The sequence below is a fragment of the Tiliqua scincoides genome, chromosome 3, assembly GCF_035046505.1.
Source record: "Tiliqua scincoides isolate rTilSci1 chromosome 3, rTilSci1.hap2, whole genome shotgun sequence".
Classification (NCBI taxonomy): Eukaryota; Metazoa; Chordata; class Lepidosauria; order Squamata; family Scincidae; genus Tiliqua; species Tiliqua scincoides.
The window spans coordinates 130,270,267-130,291,363 of NC_089823.1; the positions used below are offsets into that span (position 1 = coordinate 130,270,267).

Here is a 21,097-nt window from a genome sequence, read left to right on the forward strand (position 1 = left end):
GCTAGGAGTAAGTCCAGTTTACTATCATTGTTAAAAGCATACACATAATAGCCTGTTAAAAGTACAAATCTGTAACATTTCCCCAAATGCAGTCACATACCATGGTAGCATCAAGTCTAAAATATTAAAAATAAAATATTGAAATGAATGAGGACCCATCTGACCCACAGTTTGAGAAACACTACCTTAAAACCATCTATAACACCGCTTCCAGTTACATTGTTTTGTTATAGCACTCTTTGGGCCCCATCATATCCAACTTTCCAACACCAGTGCAGGTGCAATGCAGCCCCAAGTTAATGAAACAAATGTTCCCATACCTTAAGGAGGCCTCTGTGACTGCCTCCCCACCACAAGATGCAGTGCATGCCCCATCGGCATGGCTGCACTGGCACTGGAAAATTGAATAGGACTGGGCCCCTGGTCATCAGTATAATTTTTATAGTATTATCAAACTGGAATACTGACTCATCCTCCTAGGAACAGCTCCTCCCATCATTTTCTGCTGCTGTGTAGCAGCATGTGGTAGGAGCAACGGAACTGATGGTCAATGACATAGCAGGTTCTGACCTTATGCACTGCTTCGTACAGTTTTGTGAACACATCTACATTAGAACAGTGTTAGAGTGGTCCCCTCTAGCTCTGTTTCACAGCACTCTGCTTTCCAGGAACGTATCCACAGTGTTATAGGAGGTATTGCAGTACCACTAAATAGTAGTTGCTGGATAGGCAACTGTGTGGGCAGGCTAATGTATTCATGCTCTGCTGGTGGGCTTTTGGGGACATCTGGTTGGCCATTAGGAAGCAGTTGCTGTGCTACATGGATCCTGGTTAAGACCTAGCAGGGGTCTTTTTCTAGTCTCGTGTTCAAAAGCTGTACAAATATCCAGTATTTTTTAAGGTGAGAATAACTTCCATATATATGTGAGGAAGTTGACTGGTTTAAGTAATATGCCCACATCTACATAGAACGTTTTTGAGTGGGTACTCTGGAGGTGGAGCTAAAGCTGCCTTATTGTGGCTATTGGGAGTGGTTTGCCATACTCACTCTCCCCTCCCCCCAGTTATTTGCAATTTTATTCCTTTAGGACCCAGCTACCTAGAAAATTAAAAGAAATTTTAAAAAAGTTATATGCAGGACAGATACACCAGCCCCGTGCTATAACCGCTTTCATAAAACCACCTTTACCTATGTCATTTTACAATGACATAGTTACAAACAGTGAGTTACAAACAGCGAGAAATACAACTACATAAAAAATAATTTCAACTTGAAGAAAAAATCTCCCATCTAGGTCTAAAATCCAGCGGGAAACAACTATTGCCATCTCAAAGAAAAATTGTCCATTTCTCTCCTGGGTAATAACTTTTCTCCTGAGCAAGATAACTGAAATTAGGAATGCCAAGACTTTTGCTCTAAACAGTAAAAATCCAGCACATTTGGAGGACAATATTAACGTCTAAGCACAATGCCAAGAATTTTACAGCATTAAGAAAGACCAAGACTGCCACCTTAAGCCTTTCAGCTGAAAGTGGATTCCACTGAAAGCAATGGAACTTACTTCCACACAGTGTCAATCTCTTATTATTTATTGTTTCACCATACACAAGAGAAAGAGATTAAAAAAAAAATACCTGCCAATGCTGGTCAGATGCTGCATTCAGAACAGTCCAGACTTGAATTTTTCCGGATTGTATTCCCAATAAAAAGTGCAGGGTTGGTTTTCCTTGTTTATTTGCCTTCCTTCTTTTATAGCTTTGTTTGTGGTTCGTAGCTAAGCACTGAAGTGCCTGGCAAGTGGTTTAGCAAGTAAACCGGAACCTGCCCGCTCAGGCTGGGAAGCCCAACTGAGCACCTCCTGGCCAGAGCAGAGGGCAACACCATGGTTGCCTGTTGTTTACACTTCCTTTCTCTTTTGACAGATCCTCCTTCACGTGATGGACTCAGATTTTAGCAGTGGCAGGATGAAGATCTGTAGAGTAAGAGGGACGTAATAACTCAATTGGATTATCTGAGACACAAAGCTTGCAAGTACCATCCAGGCTCAATGGCAAGTTTGCTTTGCTTGGAAATCTCTCAGCACCAATTCATGATCATTCCAACAGTGACTGTACCAATAAGACAGTGGAGATACTTTGTTTTATAATCCAGAAATGCTTTTGAAAAGGGCTTTTGGACACATTTTCTAGCAGGAGAAAAAAATAGAATTAGGGGAAGGTAAAAAAATGTGCTTGTGGTACCTTGGAAACTAACAAATGTGTAGCTGCATAAACATTTGTGGCTTGTGTGGCCCACTTCATCAGATTCATTGTGTTATTCTCAGTTGGAAAGGGTGCAGGTAGATAGAAAAACACTATGCTGCAGCAGAGATCAAAAGAGGTTAACAGAGTTTGTGACATTTGCAACAGTCACTGGTGATAATTTCTCTTTCTGGCTATGCTAATTTAACAGCTAAAAAAGAATGATAACGTTCAGTGGTGGTAAAGCCATTCCTAGGCTTGACTAAGTCCAAATTCAATAGAGTGGAAATTCTAAGAAGTTCTAGTTCAACAGGGCTCACACTGTAACTTTCTTGTAGTGAGTTTGAGGTCAAGAGTACAGTGTCCTGGGAGACTGAAACACCCTCCTATGGCTTCTGAATGCTGCCATTTTTTCATGTCAGTTTTCTGTCCGTGAAGGGCCAAAGCACATGTTATGAGCAAATTCATATAATAGTAGCTTCGTGGCCTACTTTTATTATTATTTTATTATTATTTTATTAATTTGTACCCCACCTTTTTGCCCAACGGGCAAACAAGGTGGCTAACAAACAATTTAAAAATACAACATGAGAAACAGTTAAAAACAATATACAATGATTAAAAAGCTAAAAAACAAAACAAACCCCGTGGATTTTCATATAAAAAGCAAGAACGCCAGCCAGCCTGTCAACAATTAAAAGCTTTTTGAAATAAAAAGGTCTTCAGTCCACGCCGAAACATTAGCAATGAGGGAGCAGTTCTCAGTTCTAAGGGGAGGGTATTTTAGAGTGGGTGATTGGGAACATAGAAGCAATTGAGAGGAAGGGATGCTTAAACCCTTTTCAGACTGCCATTTCTCCTCTATATTACCCAATGGTCTTTCTCCTGAGAGTTTTTGATGTTTTCCTGCTTTTCAAACCTTGTGGGGGTGGGGAATTGCTGTGTTAACACTTGCCTTCTTAGGTCCATTCTGGTGGCACCATGCTCCCCCACAAATACCAAGTACTGCATGCATTTTGGTCTATGGAAGATACATTACTGATGCTATTTTCAATTCTTTGTTACTCTCTGTGTGTTTCTCCTTGTTCCCCACAGACTGTGGGAGATGTCCCACATGTGAAGACTTAACACACAACCCTCAAATGAAGCCTATAGCCTGCCTGCCTGCAGTGACCAGTGTGAGCACAGCTGTGCTCAGAAAGGTTGCTGGCCTTCTAGTCAGGTGTCCGTGGCTTTGTAAACTCAAAAGACAGGCAGTGATATAAACGGGGCAGCCAAATCTCATGGACACCTGCTACTTTGCTCTCTGTCAGATAACTTGTAACGGCACAACAGCCCTGGAGGAGATGGTTGGCAACTGTACTTGCAAGTTTCTCTTTCAGATGCTGCTCTGTAAGGGAAGATCAGAAGATCACCAGGTAGATGATGTGGTGCTGACAGATTCCCATGTTTTGACAGCTGGTTGACAGCTCTGGGAAGGGCAGGGCAGGGCTAGCTTCACAACTGCAATCAATTAAGGCAAATGGACATGGACTAATGAGGTAGCTCACAGCTGAGCTTCATTTGGATTTAACAAGGGTCTGCAGGAATAAAAAGCAGTCCCAGAAGAAGCATAACACACAGTAGAGGGGGCTGCTGTGACTTTGCCTGACAGATCTGTGGTGGACTCAGCCAAGGAAGAGGATGTGGATACACAGCTGGATTGGGCTGGGAAAGCTGGACTGTTCTTTGAAGCTGCTGTGGACTTGGACTAGATGCTTCAGACTTTTACCTATGAAGTTAAGTGGAGTTTTGGGGGAGGGGAAAGCTTCTGGACAAGAGGAATTGCAGGGGAATGTTTATGTAGCAATAAATTTTGTTAATTGCTCAAACTGATAAGAGTGTTCTGTAGTTCCTTTGCACTCTGCAGCTGCTGTTTCTGAAGAAGGGGAGGTGTTAATTAGCCCAAAAAGTGGACATTGGAAGGGAGATGAAATATTTTGGATGGGACATGCTCCATCTTTGAGACTGCGTAATAAAACTTTGATCAGATCACAGGTTGCTTCAATATATGGTGTGGGAATAAGGGATTCTTTACTCCCACCCAATTTGATTGTCACCACAGGGTGGGACTCTCTGCAGGAGAGTGGGAAGGAACTTCTCTGCTGTCAGGATCTGTAGCATCCTCACTCTCTGGCTCCTTGGGTGGGGGACCCTTGTCAGTGATCATGGACCCCCTCTGCTGTCATAGTGAATGGCAGACAGTTGCAGGGTAATAAAGAAGGGCAGCATACTGATAGCTACACTGGCAGGCACTAACAGTGGTGCAAAGGGCATGGGGTGGAGGTGGGTGTATGCCACCTTGATTGCCCTGATTATTAGGAGCAGGATGAAGATTGCTTGAATGAATACATAGATACACTGCTGCAGCAGGTGCCCTCAGTCACATGAAAGCTCATTGATTGGCCCACAGACACTCTCTCTGATAGGTCTATGTGCTATAGCCTCCCAGCCAGGTGTGCCTGTTTGCAGTGAAGTGAGATGCTAAATGTTCCATGAGGTGCTTTATCTGTCTCTTGTTGTGGCTGCGTGGTTAAAAAACAGTTTTATGGTGTAGTATGAATTCTAGACTACCTCCACCTCTTCTTCTGTCCCTGCCGTGAGTGTTTCTGGCAAGTTATGCAACAGATGAGTGCCTTATTGGTGAGGCAAGCCCCTTGGCTGGGCACAAACCTGTCTTGCCTGATTCCCAGCCTGTGTCTTGTGCAGCAGTCTAACAGCAACCTGATTTATGTGCATGCTGTTGAGGTTCCCTGTCTTGTCCCAGTTCCTCCCCTGGAAAAAAAAAAATGGTTCCATCTACATGGAGAACCCAAACTCTGTGTGTTTACTTCACATGGGTGTCCTTTTCCAAGGGAGTCTTCTTCCATCAGTTGTGTCAAAAAGGTATTTCTTGGATGGGTGTGTGTGGCATGGGGGATTGATATCTGGGAGCTAGGACTCCAAGCAGTTATCTACTTTTGCCTCTGCTGCTTATGCTAGAGTAGCTCCTGTAGGGGGGTGGAGGGTGCCATAGTATTGTGTTGTGTGGGTGGTGTTAGTGGGACATTTCCTTACAACTGGTAGTGATGTGTTGCTCTCATACTCATTCCTAGGGACCACCGGGAGAGTGGCCCAGTGATGCTGCTCACTGGACTTGTGCCAGCCTCTGCTTGGTTCCCCATGGTGGTGCTTGTGGCCCACCAGCATTGGGCTGAAGTGACTGGCTCTTTGGATGTCAGGTTGCTGCTCTGTGGATGCTGGGCTGTGTTGTTGGGGTTTCCACAGACTTTGGTGGTGTTACTGGGAAGGCTGCACCAGAATGGTTTGGGCTCTAGTGTTTCTCCTCCAGCTTCATGATGCATGGGCTTAAGATACAACTTAAACTCTTGCTGATGTTGTACTGTCATTGCTGCATCACTGGCGTGATATCAGTATAGGACTGGGCTGGTGGCATGCCTGTCTTAGGTTCCAATGCCATCCAACTTTCCAAGCTAATACAACCGTGCACTGAACTGCCAATGGACTTGTGCACTGTGTTGTAAGGTTAGGGGGGCAGTAATGGAGGCTTCTTCAAGGTAAGGGAGCATTTGTTTCTTTGCCTCAGGGCTGCATTGGGGCTGGAAAATTGGATAGGCTTGGGTGCTTAGAGCCCAGTCCTATGCACATCTACTCCAAAGTAAGTCATTATAGTCAATGGGACTTGCTCCCAGGTAAGTGTGGATAGGATTGCAGATTTCTGGTCTTAGTGATGACTCCTTGGAGTGATCCTACATGCAAATGATGTGTCCTGACAGGAGGCTGGATCACTCCTGTGCATTGCATGAAGAACCTGGTGTGGGTGTAAGTTATGAATTGGGAAGCCTCATTTCCATTCTTACCTCTGCCTGATATTACGCAAACCTTCAGCTTCAAAATGTGGAGTTGCTTCCAAGTAGACACCCACAAAAGCAGGCTGCAAAGGCATCCTGTGAATATTAGCATTGGTTCTTAGGATGCAATCCACACTTACCTGGAAGTAAGCTCTATTGACTCTAATGGAACTTACTTCTGAGTAGACACAAATAGGAGCGGGCCTCTAGTCTGTTCCACAGCCCAACTGTAGGTATGCCTACTCAGAAGTAAGCCCCATTGTGCTCAATGGGGCTTACTTACAAGAAAGTGTGGTTAGGATTGCAGCCCCAGGCTGCAATCCTATCCACACTTTCCTAGGAGTAAGCCCCATTGACTCTAATGGAACTTACTTCTGAGTAGAAGCGCATAGGATTGGGCCTCTAGTCTTTTTGGAGAGCATTTGACAGAGCAATCCTAGGCATGCTTACTCAGCAGTAAGCCCCACTGTGCTCAATGGGGCTTACTCCCAGGAAAGCCCCAGGCTGAAATCCTACCCACACTTTCCTGGGAGTAAGGCCCGTTGACTACAATGGGGCTTATTCCTGAGTAGACAGGCATAGGACTGGGTTTCCATGGGGGGGGAGAGAGAGCCCAAGCTGTGCGTGTCTAATCAGGAGTAAGCCCCACTGCAGTGAGTGGGGCTTCCTCCCAGCCAGGTAGACTGCAGCCAGAGAGACCCTCCAGGCTTCGCGCCGGGAGGCGGAGGCCGGAGCCGCGGCGGCGGCAGGAGGCGGAGAGTGCTGCGCGGGAGCGAGCGAGGGAGCGCGCCCCCGCTTTCCCCTCCCCTCCCCTCCCCTTCCCGGCTTAGCTCGTCGGTCAGCGGCCCAGCTAGGAAGACCTGGAAGCGCCGTGGCGGTGGCGGCTGCAGCCCCGGCCCGTGCTGGGCCAGCCGAGGGTGAGCAGCCGGGGCTGCCGAGGCCGCGCCAGGCCCCGCGGGTGGCAGCTGGTGGCGGTGGTGGAGGAGGAGGAGGAGGAGAGCAGCGCAGCCCGGCCTCGGGCCCAGCCTGGAGCGAGCAGCTCTAGAGCCGGTGCCGGAGCCAGAGCCAGGCCTGCTGGGTTGGTGGCTGAGGGGAGGGGGCTGGCTTTTGTCTTCTCTCTGGGAGCGGTGAAGGGACGGGGGGGGGCTGGAGGAGGCTTGTGATTCGGGGGGGACGGGGACTGACCTGCCCCAGCCTCCCGAACAGGAGCCCAGCTCCCTAGTGGCGCCTCTTTTGTTCCTCCTGGTGGGGTCAGTGCCAGAAGGGGAGCCCTCCTGCTGCTGCCAGCGCTGCAGGACCGTGCCTGGCCCAGAGGTCTTGTGTTGTCCTGGAGATGGAGAGCCCAAGCCCAGGCATGTCTACTCTGAAGTCAGCCTCATTATTGTCAGTGGGGCTTACTCCCAGGAAAGCATGGATAGGATTGAAGAGCCCAGTCCTGTGCATGTCTACTCTGAAGTAAGCCTCATTATTGTCGGTGGGGCTTACACTCAGGAAAGCATGGATAGGTTTGCAGCTGAACTCATTCATTGTGGCTTGGAAAGGTTTTGTGGGCCAGAGCTGCATCCTTCAGATGTGTGAAGTGTTAGTTCTTCTCTGGGGCATAGACAGGTGCATCATATATGAATGTGTGCACACTCATACGTAGAGAAAAGATGCTGGTACCTGTGAGAAGCAGAAGGTGCAGAAGGCCTTTCTGAGGCTGTGATGCGTTCTGTCCACTTATGCCTGAAATGACCGAGGCACCTCTCATTTCATGGCCTCTTGGTCCTGCTGTATGCAATTCCTTTAATCTGTATTTGTCTCTCTCACATACGCCCACTGAGGATAAGACTTCACATTGTGGACTCTACCCCACAAAAGCTTTGTGCCAAATACATTTGTTATTAGTCATTAAGGTGCCAGAGAAGGTTGTCTTGGGAGTCTAGTGACAGCTGAGTGGCTCCTTGTCTCTTCTACCCATTCTTTGTACTTACAGATATGCAAACTTACTCTGAAATAAATAATGCTGTTTCACATAGGATTTATTCCCTTAGTGATGTCTATCTAGGATTACAGCATTATGTTTTGAAGTATTGCATTTGTCATTTTTCTTGCTAAGTCTGCTGAATTGATTTCTCAATGCTTCAGGTATCTTCAAGCGGTTTCTTCTCTGGCGGGTTTCTATCCATGGGAAAGACAGGAATTCTCACAGTTAAGCTCAGCTGACATGCTGTAAGTGGACGAAGCATGAATTGCTTTATTTGTTGATGTCTACAGTACAGTACATGTTGAATTTCAGTACTTCATAAGTCAGAAATGTTGTCATGGGGTATGTGCTAAGTGTTTTTTCATCTTCATCTTTGCCACAGTTCCTCAAGGCTGTGAAACAAGCCAGTACCCCTAAACCATTATCAAATAACTGTGTGCTCTATTTTATTGGGTTCATACATTAATCATTCTTAAAGCTTTCCACAGGTGGATCCAGCATCAATAAAATTGTTAATGTAAGGCTGCTGTGATTTTAAAACACGCACACCATGTTTCACCACCTGTACCTGATAGTAGGTTTGTGTTTCACACATAACAGCTGTTCACATATCACATGCATTGGATTATCTGTATATCTAGGTATAGCCATTGTTAGTCTGTACCTGAGTACTGTTGTTCTCACATTTTGTTTGATGCAGATATAGATAAGCAACCTGTGCACAGTGCAAAAATGAACCTGGATGTAGACATTCACATGGAATGTCCTGCATACAACTTTAATGTGTGAACTACCCTAGAGGCCCTGTGGCTTGCATTTATACAAGCTTGCAAATCATTTGTTTAGATGCTAACATGTCAATAAAGATGCAGGGAACTTGAGAGAAGCTTATAATAAACATTTCTTTAAATTAGAAGCAGGAAATGAGCAATCGAAACAGGATTGTTGGGGGACAAATCTCTAAAAAGGAGGACTGAAGGAAAGTGGGGAAGCTTAAGTGAAGCTAAACTAGTTCTTTATATTAGTTCACTCCAGAAGATATTGAAGATCTCATAGACAAATTCGTGAATGATGGGCATTGTACTGAAAGGCAATGTACCTCTGTGTAGATGGTGAGATCAGGAAACTGTCATCTTTAACACTTTCTGTCTGAACCTTCAGAGGCCTCTGGCTGGCTGTTATTGGAAATAGAATGCTGGACTAGAAAACTTGGTCTAATTCAGCAGGACAGTTCTTGGATTTTTAATCCTATGTTTACCTGAAAGTAACTCACTGATTTCAGTGGTACTTGATTTCCAAGAGCTGCAGTTTAAACTACAAAAGATTTGTATCTGCAGTGAATGGAAGTGAAATTCTATTTTTATAAATGAGTACATTTTAAAATTTATAACAAATCATAATTTTTAACAAATTCAGGTCTTTGAAAATTAAAAGGACCAGAATATCAGATGTACCTTCTGTTACAGAAATGGTCAGAAATGGCAGAGTTTAGTATGTCTGCTGCTACCCTGCTTTTATCGGCAAAGCAGCAACTATGCTGCATATGTATGTTGTGTGTTGATACAGAGGGCTTATATCCCACTAGTGCCACGCTTGACTTTCCTTACAATAAGTCAGTCACAAGTGCCTTTATTTTATTTATTTAAATGATTTTTACCCCACTTTTCCTCTGCTGGAGCAGATGCCCAAGGCGGCTTACAATTTCCAGCAAAAATATACAATATATAAAAACAATAAATAAAAAACAAAAAATAAACAGAACCATTGGAAGAAGGCAAATTATTTACGACCAAGGTATTGCTACAGAGGCACAGGAGGCAGACAATCCATTACTCAAATGCCAGATGGTACAAATAAAGTTTTGTGTCCTCGCTGTGCCATGAGGGAGGGGGTAGATCTTAGTTCCCCCAGTATGGAGTTCCATAAGTGTGGTGCCACTACTGAGAAGGCTCACCATCTTGCCACCATCGTCCTAACTTGGGAGAAAGGCAGCACTTGCAGTAAACCCCCGAAAGATGACCTAAGAGGGTGGGCTAGAATATATGGGATAACTTAACCCCAAACCATGACAGGCTTGTGCTATTTGCATGAGTGTGGGGTCCAAATATGTTAATGACTATTTGAAGGGTTACTAGTCTGATCCTTGCATTGTGGCAGAGCCCTTCCTCACTAGGTGTTGTTTGATAACACTTGTTTGTAGAATTTTTTTTCCTTTGGGAGACTCATCTGGTGTCTACTTTGCCTCTACCTCTCAGCACCAGACCAAGACTGTGTTATTTCCAGGAGCATTTAACTCTTTACTGAATTGGTTTTATGCTACTTTCATCTCTTTTTTTTGTTTTGTTATTGTTTTGCCTTGTGTTTTGAATTGTAAGTAGCCTTTGGAATATTTTCATTCACTGGCAGCATATAAATTGTGTTTTTAAAAAAATGTAATATAGTGATATTGAATGGAAACAAAACAAACATCCCAGTTGAAAACTGGATAGTGGTGGATGTGTGGGTGTGCGTGTATTATCCTTTCAGGTCCCACTTTTTGTCTGCTCAAAATGACCTTTCTCCTAAACCTAGAGTAGACTGTAGACACCATTCAGAAAGAAAAGCTAAATTTGCTTTAGTCTTTGTTTTCAATTGACTCTTTATTAGAGTTGGTGAGTTATGAAATAGTAGTAGACAGCAGTAACGTTCTCCTTTTAAGCAACCTTTCCCTCTCCATTTTGATATCCTGTGTTCCATTCAGTGCCATCTTCCCCCTCCCAGATGTTGCCATCTTCCCTCCCCCCAGCTCTGTCTACCATAAGGAATTGCTGCAAAGAAGAAGACATACCAGCTGGGGGCTGTGCTTAGATTTGCATTCTAGAGGAGGAGAAGCCCTGCCTTTTGTAACTACCCCATCATAACAATCGTATTATTGTTTTGAATACTTGTTGTCAGTCACCTTGGAGCATATATGGGTGGAAATGTGAGAAATGTTTCAAATAAAGATCTATCTCCCCCATGAATGCCATGAAGGCTCCTTTATCACATTGCCCCCCCTTCCTTCTCATTAAGATAAGGGGGAAATGTCCCAACAATGAAATCTCAGAGTCAGCGCTAAGCATTCATACTGTTCAGCTTTCATCTGCAATCTAGATATTTTCACTGTTTTCTCTTGTTGCAGGGAACCATTGTTTGCTGATCCAGACTGCCATTCCAATGACTAGTAGGGTGACAAAACAGGGATACTTACCAACACTTACATTCCAAAGGACACTTAAGGACAAGGGATTGATTTTTGCATACCTGTTGGAATCCTTAGGCATGTAAAAAGATATTGGTTTTAGTAGAAAATTTTAATAGGAGGGAAAACACAAATGTTGAAATGCGAAAAGGTTCTGTGTGCTACTGCAGAACGTTCCAGACTACAGAGGAGAGATGTAGAGGCTGTAGAAAGTTCAGAAAAACATACCATTAACAGCACATTTTCTAATTTGAGTTGTCTGGTTTTGATCTGTAAAACTCTTAATAGCTTGACCCCCAGATATCTCAGAGAGGATTATTTGGATACGTGAAGCCACCTCATACTGAGTCAGACAAGTCTGTCTAGCCCAATATTGTCTTTTCTATCTGGTAGCAGATCTCCAGGGTCTAAAGCAGAGAGGTTTTTCCGAACTCCTTCTGTCTCAGAGGTTGTCACACATTTAGCACCAGGACTCACTTTTTAGAATGAGAATCTGTCAGGACCCACTGGGAGTGATGTCATGACCAGAAGTGACATCATCAGGCAGGAAATTTAACAGTTTTAGGCTGCAATTCTTCCTGTACATATCCTTCCTGTGCTTACCCAGGAGTAAGTCTCATTTACCATAATTGTTAAAAGAATATACATAGTAGCTGGTTAAAATGACAGGTCTGTAACATTTCCTCAAATGCAGTCACATACCATGGGAGTATCAAGTCTAATCTATTAAAAATAAAATATTGAAATGGATGGGGAGCCACCTGAAATTGGCTTTCGACCCACTGTTTGAGAAACACTGTTTTATCTGATCTTTTAATTGTAAGTGCCAAGGATTGAACCTGAGACCTTCATGAAAAGCATATGGTTTACCACTGAACTGTGAATCCTTCCCAAAGTGGGAGGTCTTCTGCTCCTTTGTATAGATACGCATCTGAAGTGCATTGATGTTGAGTACAAATTTATTAAGGAATTTGTATAAGACTGTTAGGGTTGGAAGTGGGAGAAAATGTGGATTTCAAATGTTAATTTTGTAAGAATGTAGTGTTTTCCTTTGTGTGCTTTGTAGGTTCATGACTTCTGGATTAAGTTGTTCATCTAACTTAACGTCATGAGCAGAAGCAAGCGTGAGAACAACTTCTACAGTGTAGAGATTGGAGATTCTACCTTTACTGTACTCAAACGATATCAGAATTTAAAGCCAATTGGCTCAGGTGCACAGGGCATAGTATGGTAAGGACTTTCCTCATTAAAAACAGCTCAGTGATGCTCAATTAACTGCTTTGTTATTCTGTCTGCTACTGTTGCTTTTTAAGGGTGTGTGTGTGTGTGTGTGTGTGTGTGTGTGTGTGTTGTAAGTTGCCTTTCATGCCTTCCTGAGATAGGGAAAAGGCACAATATAAGTATTTAAGATAGAAGACAGCCAGGATAGTGCAGTGTTTTGGGAGTTGTACTTGGATCCTTGAAGCTTCCTGGGTGACCTTGGCCTTGTCACTATCTTACAACCTCACCTACCTTACAGGGGTTGTAGTGAGGAAAAAAGGAGGGATGGAGCTATGTATAGCACCCTGAGCTCTATGAAAGGACAGTATGGAAAAGTTAAAAATAAATAAAATAACAAAATATGACATCCAAGGCGCATGCGTGTGCGCACACACAGAGTGCAACTAAATAGCATGGGAGTGAGGGGTTAATCTCCTGCATGTGCATGTCCTGATCCTGCTGGTTCAGTTCTGTTTTCCCCTCCTCCAATAGTAGCTTGTTAAAAACATGCATGAATGTACGCAAGGACAAATTTATGTATTTAAAGTACAGGTGGGGCCTCTGTATCTGCAGATTGTGTATCCACAGATCTGGAGGGGAACCTGTGTTGAGCCAGAGTTGCTCCCACTTGAGCCTTCCAGAAGCAACCAGAGCTGTACTCCGGTCAGCTTCAGAATGAGGTTTTCACCCAAAAAAATGCTGCTACCCATTTCCTAAGAGAAACCGTCTTTATGTGACCTTTTAATGTCGTATAAGGCATTCTGAGGCCTTATGTTTTTTTTAAAGGGATGTTTTTATGCCACATAAGGCATTCTGAAGCCCAGGGAAGCCCATGGAGGGCATCAATGCCTTATATGGCATAAAAATGTCATTTCTGGTTCTCTTGGGAGATTGGAAGTAGCACTTTTTTCAGCTGAAAAATGCCATTCTGAAGCCCGCGGGTGGACTTGTGTGATGTCTGTGGGCTTCAGAAAGTCCTCTGGAGGTGACTACAGCACAGCTCCGGATGTCATTATCTGTGGTTCTCAGAATCTGCTGGTTGTCCAAGAACGGATCCTCTGTGGATAACGAGGCCCCACCTGTATGTAGTTCAGCCTTGAGTGTGTGGTTTAGAGAGAGCTCTTTAATTTGTCTGATTCCTGTCTCTAATAATGTAAGTAACATTCTTTCAGTTCAGAGAAGAATTGCGTTTGTGTGTAAATTGTTGCATAAATATGGTTATGGCAGTTCACTTTTATTTACAGTGCAGCCTATGATGCTATCCTTGAAAGAAATGTTGCAATCAAGAAACTGAGTAGGCCTTTTCAGAACCAGACACATGCCAAGCGAGCCTACAGAGAACTTGTTCTCATGAAGTGTGTAAACCACAAAAATGTAAGTACAGTTGTTCATCATTTAGAGATAAACAGTAAGGAACATCTCTGACATGATGGAAGCAGCTGTTCTACTTGCTTTATCCTGCAGGAACTTAAATTATTTTTTATTGCTAATTTTTTTGCTATCTTTTGACATTTTTACTCGTATATAATTTCTCAGTTTAAGCATGGGATTGTTTCTTTGTAATTGTCACATTTCTTTTTTTGTTCTGAATCATATCATGCTGATTACAAAGAAGATCCAAGTAAAACATATTCATTTATAAAACATTTTTTTGGCCAGTGAAAATGCGTAAAGTATATGATGTGGCTCTTGTTCTGAAAAGTTTGGAGATCCCTTGGCTGGAGAAAAGTGACAGCAGACTCGGAGTGAAGGGCATCTTCTGCTCCACTCAGTGTGAGCCACATCATTGATGTCATGGATGGGCCAGACCTGATCTAGAATGCCTTTTGGACCCTTTTGTGTTCTAAAGCTAGAATGGGGTAGATATTTTATAACGTCTGTAGCTAAAAATGGATGTAGATTTATTCTAGCTGTTCATTTAAAACAGAAGAATATATACATTATTATATGACCACATATACATTATTTGATGACCACATAGCTTGAGTTTTTTTTTATTTTTTGGCATGGTGATTAGCTTCTTCACTTGCAACCAGTGGATTATAATTTGTTAAAATTCCTAGTATGCCAAGTCTGGCATAAAAATGTTCTGCTATGTAAGTAGACAGGATAAGGGCTCCGTGAGGGGAAAATACTCTGTCTGCTGGTTTTTTCCTCAATGCTCACATGTGTGCTGTTCCTCTTAGATGCAGAAGAACTGCATTAATTAAGTGATAGATTTTGGTAATATCTTCCCCCAAATAATGAGCTCTTTAGAATGCAAAGTTCAAACAGAATTCCTGCTTCTAAGATTGTAAGTCCTTTGGGGACAGGGGACCATTTATCCATTTATTTTGCTGTATAAACTGCATTGTAAACTACTCTGGTTGAAAACCAGTATATAAATATTCCAACTGTATAACAGAGAGATAAAGTAAGCTAATGCGAGAGTCTTGCATGCAATATATGCTCAAAACTGCTATGATGCAAAATACCACAAATATAAAATTCAGCAGATTCAAAATTTAGCAGGAAAAAAGGACTTTCAAACATTAAGAACTCCAAGGATTGAAACAATTGCCAATGTTTGGCTATGAAGAGAGATGTCTTTCTGGCTACCCTCTCCCCTTATTTTGGAACTCCTGCTACAGACTCGCCAAGTCCAAGTCTGAACATTTTCAAGCTGGCCATTGAGGCTCAGGATTAAGCTGGAATGCTTCAAATACTCTTTTGGTTAGAGTAAATTTTATTCTGATTTTTTGTTCTTGTTTTCCCTTCATTACCTGCCTTATTTAACTAAATTTGTTTAATCTCTCTTTATGTTACTGTCGTCTTCCCCATAGATAATTGGCCTATTGAATGTCTTTACCCCCCAGAAATCACTGGAAGAATTTCAAGATGTGTAAGTGTTACTTGTACAAAGCTTGTTCTATTACTATATATTTGGTTTAGAATTGATTAGATGTTCGAAGGTGCTGCTATCTAATTTTAGCTTTTGATCCTCTCAAAAGTTACATAGTGATGGAGCTCATGGATGCTAATCTCTGCCAGGTGATTCAGATGGAGCTTGACCATGAACGAATGTCCTATCTTCTCTATCAGATGCTGTGCGGCATTAAACATCTTCACTCCGCTGGAATTATACATAGGGTTAGTGAGATGATTGCATTTTTAGCACTTGTTTTAGTATGTTTCTCTTTGCACTTGAAAGAAAATGTCGTTCATTAAGATAAAATCTGTGTCATTGCTTTATAATCTTTACTGATAAATATAGTGTTTGCAATTTCAAAGTTGATTCCATTTTAAATCAAATGTTTGTATTTTTCCTCAGTATTCAGCCAGGGAGCATGGAAAGTTTGTTTCCTGGCAAAATCAGTGATAAATACTTATGCATGGTTCAACTGATTAATAAATCTCTGAATTTGAAGAATATCTGTAGTGTCACTCACTCATGTATGGCATATGTTTAGTTTTAAAATTTTCTTCAGTAATTGTCTAAAGTTCTGCTTTTAAGCCTCTCCTGCCCCTTTACTTCTATCTTTAAGGCGGAAGAATATCTTTCTGGGCAGTATTTCTGCTTCGGCTTTACTTGAGTAGTACATTATTGAGAATGTGGTGATTCTGGTCTTTTAATACTGTTTAAGCTGCATCATGTTATGATCTTACATAAAAGTTGATAGTGGAGCAGGGAATGTCTTGGGGAGTTCTTGACTGATTTTTATCTTAAGACAAGTACATAAGAACAGCCCCACTGGATCAGGCCATAGGCCCATCTAGTCCAGCTTCCTGTATATCACAGCAGCCCACCAAATGCCCCAGGGAGCACACCTGATAACAAGAGACCTGCATCCTGGTGCCCTCCCTTGCATCTGGCATAGCCGATTTCTAAAATCAGGAGGTTGCACATATACATCATGGCTTGTAACCTGTAATGGATTTTTCCTCCAGAAACTTGCCCAATCCCCTTTTAAAGGTGTCCAGGCCAGATGCCATCACCACATCCTGTGGCAAGGAGTTCCACAGACCAACCACACGCTGAGTAAAGAAATATTTTCTTTTGTCTGTCCTAACTCTCCCAACACTCAATTTTAGTGGATGTCCCCTGGTTCTGGTGTTATGTGAGAGTGTAAGGAGCATCTCTCTATCCACTTTATCCTTCCCATGCATAATTTTGTATGTCTCAATCATGTCCCCCCTCAGGCGCCTCTTTTCTAGGCTAAAGAGGCCCAAACGCTGTAGCCTTTCCTCATAAGGAAGGTGCCCCAGCCCAGTAATCATCTTAGTTGCCCTCTTTTGTACCTTATCCATTTCCACTATGTCCTTTTTGAGATGTGGCAACCAGAACTGGATGCAGCACTCCAGGTGTGGCCTTACCATCAATTTGTTCAACAGCATTATAACATTAGCAGTTTTGTTCTCAATACCTTTTCTAATGTTCCCAATCATAGAATTGGCCTCATTTACTGCAGCCGCACATTGGGTCGACACTTTCATCGACCTGTCCACCACCACCCCAAGATCTCTCTCTTGATCTGTCACAGACAGCTCATAACCTATTAGCCCAATGGTTCTCACGCATTTAGCACCGGGACCGAATGAGAATCTGTTGGGTCATGAATTGATGTCATGACCAGAAGTGACATCATCAAGCAGGAAAATTTTTAACTATCCTAGGCTGCAATCCCACCCACACTTACCCAGGAATAAGTTTCCTTTACTATCATTGTTAAAAGAATATACATAGTAGTTTGTTAAAAGTACAGGTCTATAACATTTCCCCAAATGCAGTCACATATCATGGTAGCATCAAGTCTAATATATTAAAAATATTGAATGGGGACCCACCTGAAATTGTCTTGCAACCCACCTAGTGGGTCCCAACCCACAGTTTGAGAAATACTGCATTAGCCTATATGTGAAGTTTTGATTTTTTGCCCCTGTGCGCATGACTTTACACTTACTGACATTGAAGCGCATCTGCCATTTTACTGCCCATTCTGCCAGTCTGGAGAGATCGTTCTGGAGCTCCTCACAATCACTTCTGGTCTTCACCACTCGGAAAAGTTTGGTGTCGTCTGCAAACTTAGCCACCTCACTGCTCAAACCTGTCTCCAGGTCATTTATGAAGAGGTTGAAGAGCACTGGTCCCAGGGCAGATCCTTGGGGCACACTGCTTTTCACCTCTCTCCATTGTGAAAATTGCCCATTGACACCCACTCTGTTTCCTGGTCTTCAACCAGTTCTCAATCCATGAGACGACCTGCCCTCTAATTCCCTGACTATGGAGTTTTTTCAGTAGCCTTTTGGTGAGGGACTGTGTCGAACGCCTTCTGAAAGTCCAGATATATAATGTCCACGGGTTCTCCCATATCCACATGCTTGTTGACCTTTTCAAAGAATTCTATAAAGTTTGAGGCAAGACTTACCCTTACAGAAGCCATGCTGATTCTCTCTGTGTGTTTTGAGATTCTATCTTTGATGAGGCATTCAACCATCTTACCTAGTATATATGTTAGGCTGACTGGCTTATAGTTTCCAGAGTCCCCCCTCCTTCCCTTTTTAAAGATCGGTGTAACATTTGCTATCCTCCAATCTTCTGGCACCGTGGCCATTTTGAGGGACAAGTTGCATATTTTAGTCAAGAGATAAGCAACTTCATTCTTCAATGTGACTTATTGATCTTTAATTTATCAATGAGGTCTGAAACTTCTGATCTTTTAACCTCTATCTGACTTAGTTCCTTGGTCGGGAGGGGCTGTGGTATCTGCCCGAGGTCTTCTGCCGTGAAGACAGATGCAAAGAACTCATTCAATTTCTCTGCCATCTGCAAGTCTCCTTTATTTCCCCTTTCCCTCCCTCACCATCCAGAGGGCCAACCGCTTCTCTGGTGGGTTTCCTGCTTCTAACATATTTGAAGAAGCTTTTATTATTCCCCTTAATGCTGCTAGCCATGTGTTCCTCATAGTCTCTCTTGGCCTCCCGTATCACTTTCTTGCATTTCTTTTGCCACAGTTTATGTTCCTTTTTATTCTCCTCATTAGGGCAAGACTTCCATTTACAGAAGGAAGCTTCCTTGCCCTTTATGGCCTCTCTAACTTGGCTGGTTAGCCATGCGGGCACCCTCCTGGACTTAGTGGAGCCTTTCTTCCTTTGCGGTATACACTTCCGCTGGGCCTCTATTACTGTTGTTTTAAGCAGCCTCCATGCACTCTGGAGAGATTGGACTCTTTCTACCTTCCCCTTCAGCATCCTTCTAACCAGCCTCCTCATTTGAGAGAAGTCCGCTTGTCGAAAGTCAAGGGTTTTTGTGAGAGATTTGCCCGGTATTCTTCCCCCGACGTGCATGTCGAAACGGATCGCAGCATGATCACTGTTCCCCAGTGGCTCAGTAACACTGACATCTCTAACCAGGTCCTGAGTACTGCACAATTTTAAATCCAGAGTCACCTGTCCTCTGGTGGGCTCCATGACTAGCTGCCCTAAGGCACAGTCATTTAACATGTCAAGAAATCTGGTTTCCTTTTTGTGACCAGAACACAAATTGACCCAGTCAGTATGAGGATAATTGGTCCCCCATGATTACAACCCTGTCCCTCCTTGTCACCTCCCTAATCTGTTTCCTCATTTCAAGGTCCTGGTTTCTGGTCTGGAGGATGATAGTACGCCCCCAGTATTACATCGCTCCTCAGGCCTGGTAATTTAACCCACAGAACCCTGGTAATTTAACCCATTTATGGTGGAGTCAGACCTGCCTTCAGTCTCTACTTCGCTGGATTCTATCCCTTCCTTAATGTAAACGGCCACCCCACCTCCAACACGCCCGTCCCTGTCCCTCCTGTAGAGTTTATAGCCTGGGATTGCGGTATCCCACTGGTTCTCCGCATTCCACTAGGTTTCCATTATGCCCACTATGTCAGTGTTTTCCCTGGTCACCAGACATTCCAGTTCTCCCATCTTTGCTTGGAGACTTTGGGCATTTGCATAAAAGCATTTGTACATGGAATGCCCCAGCATGGGCTGTTTATTTGTTCCTTTATCTCTGCATTCTCTCGTGCCGAACCATCTAGCACATCCCATCATGCTACCATTCCAAATTTCTTCTCCTATTCTGCCTTTACCTTGTTGTTCTCTAACCTCCCTGTCCTCGTCCCATAGGGATGAGGAGTCCAGAACCGGGTGCCCCTTGGATCCTGTCAGCCTTCCCCCAGGGGTCAGTTTTAAAGCTGCTCTGCCACCATTTTAATGTTATGCGCCAGCAGTCTGGTTCCATTCTGGTTCAATTGAAGCCTGTCCCTCTTGTACAGTCCCCGCTTGTCCCAAAACATTCCCCAGTGTCTAATGAATCTAAACCCCTTCTCCCTGCACCACCATCTCATCCACGCATTGAGACCCCTGTTCTCCGCCTGCCTAGCTTACTGGTATACTGGTTTTTCTTGAGATGATGTTTTAAAGATACAGTATTCTGTTTTGGGGAAGAATTTCAAATAGTGCAGTTGTGGCTTTATTGCCTTACTACATTTAAGTACAATTAAGGACTATTGGAAATGAGTTCTGCTAAGTACAGATTTCCTTGTTGAATTTTTGGTGGCTCCTAGATTGGATTTTTCTAGCAGTAGCTGTCCTGGTGGTTTACCAGGGCCCACCTCCTCATTTACCAACCCCAAACAGGAAGTAATTGCGGTGGCGTCATCACCTCAGTTACTTCTGTGCTGGCTTCTTTCCCCCTCTGAACAAAAGGAGCATCAGAGCCGTTTGTGGTGCTGGAAGCAATGCCTAGAAGGTGAGCACCACCCACCTCCTGGAAGTGGCGGTCCAGTAGTGCCAAAAAACTCCGATTGGCTGTATCGGACCTAGAAGCGGTGTGCGCCTCCAAAATTGGAGGAAGAGAGTGCCACTTCTGCACAGCTACCTGGCCATTCTGGTCCTCTTCACCTTTCTTTAAAGGAGAGAAGAGGGCGACCTACAGATCAGTGTAGAACCACGTTGACAAAACTGGTGGAGGGGAGCGGGTTGCAGTGCTGCCCTCCCCAAGCCTGGTGCTTGGGGCATTTGCCCCATTGCTCTCCTGGGCACATCACTGTCCTCTAGACCAGTGGTTCTCTAACTTTTTAGAGGCCTGCGAGGCTGCTGCCTGGTTAATGAGTGCCAGGGTTTGTGGCTATAATGATTGGGCAGCAGTTCTCTCCCCCCATTAGCTTGTTTAACCCTTGATGCACATAGCCTAATCTGCCCTGTCCATTTTGCAAACCACCAAAAACTGGGTCATAACCCACAGTTTGGGAACTGCTGCTCTAAACAAGCCTCCTGTGTAGGGCTTCCCCAGAGTTGTGTTATTTTTATAGCACAACTCCCAGTAACTTCAGTTGGTTTATGCAAGTGGATTGTGCCTTTGGTTTACCCATGAAAATATGACATGAGGTCAATAGTTTTAGTCATAAAAGTTATTGTTAAAAACTGACTTCATAAAATGATGTGCTTTTTGTCAAAATGCATTGGCGGCAACCCTTATTTTGGATGCTGATGTCAACTTCTGCTGGCTTG

General features: G+C 43.6%; 1 protein-coding gene across 3 annotated transcripts in view; it reads left to right on the top strand.

Moving 5' to 3' along the window:
• Nucleotides 1–6,949: 6,949 nt before the first annotated feature.
• Nucleotides 6,950–21,097, top strand: part of MAPK8 (mitogen-activated protein kinase 8) — a 32,423-nt gene continuing 18,275 nt past the window's right edge. For 2 of the 3 annotated variants that reach the window (XM_066618785.1, XM_066618786.1), the window contains exons 1-6: nucleotides 6,950–7,048; nucleotides 8,259–8,342; nucleotides 12,384–12,547; nucleotides 13,822–13,951; nucleotides 15,400–15,458; nucleotides 15,568–15,706. In XM_066618785.1, the coding sequence (XP_066474882.1) occupies nucleotides 12,426–12,547; nucleotides 13,822–13,951; nucleotides 15,400–15,458; nucleotides 15,568–15,706 (450 nt within the window). In that variant the 5' untranslated portion in view covers nucleotides 6,950–7,048; nucleotides 8,259–8,342; nucleotides 12,384–12,425. Of the gene's footprint in view, nucleotides 7,049–8,258; nucleotides 8,343–12,383; nucleotides 12,548–13,821; nucleotides 13,952–15,399; nucleotides 15,459–15,567; nucleotides 15,707–21,097 lie in introns of those variants that run through there. The other variant, XM_066618787.1, reaches the window with a different exon arrangement.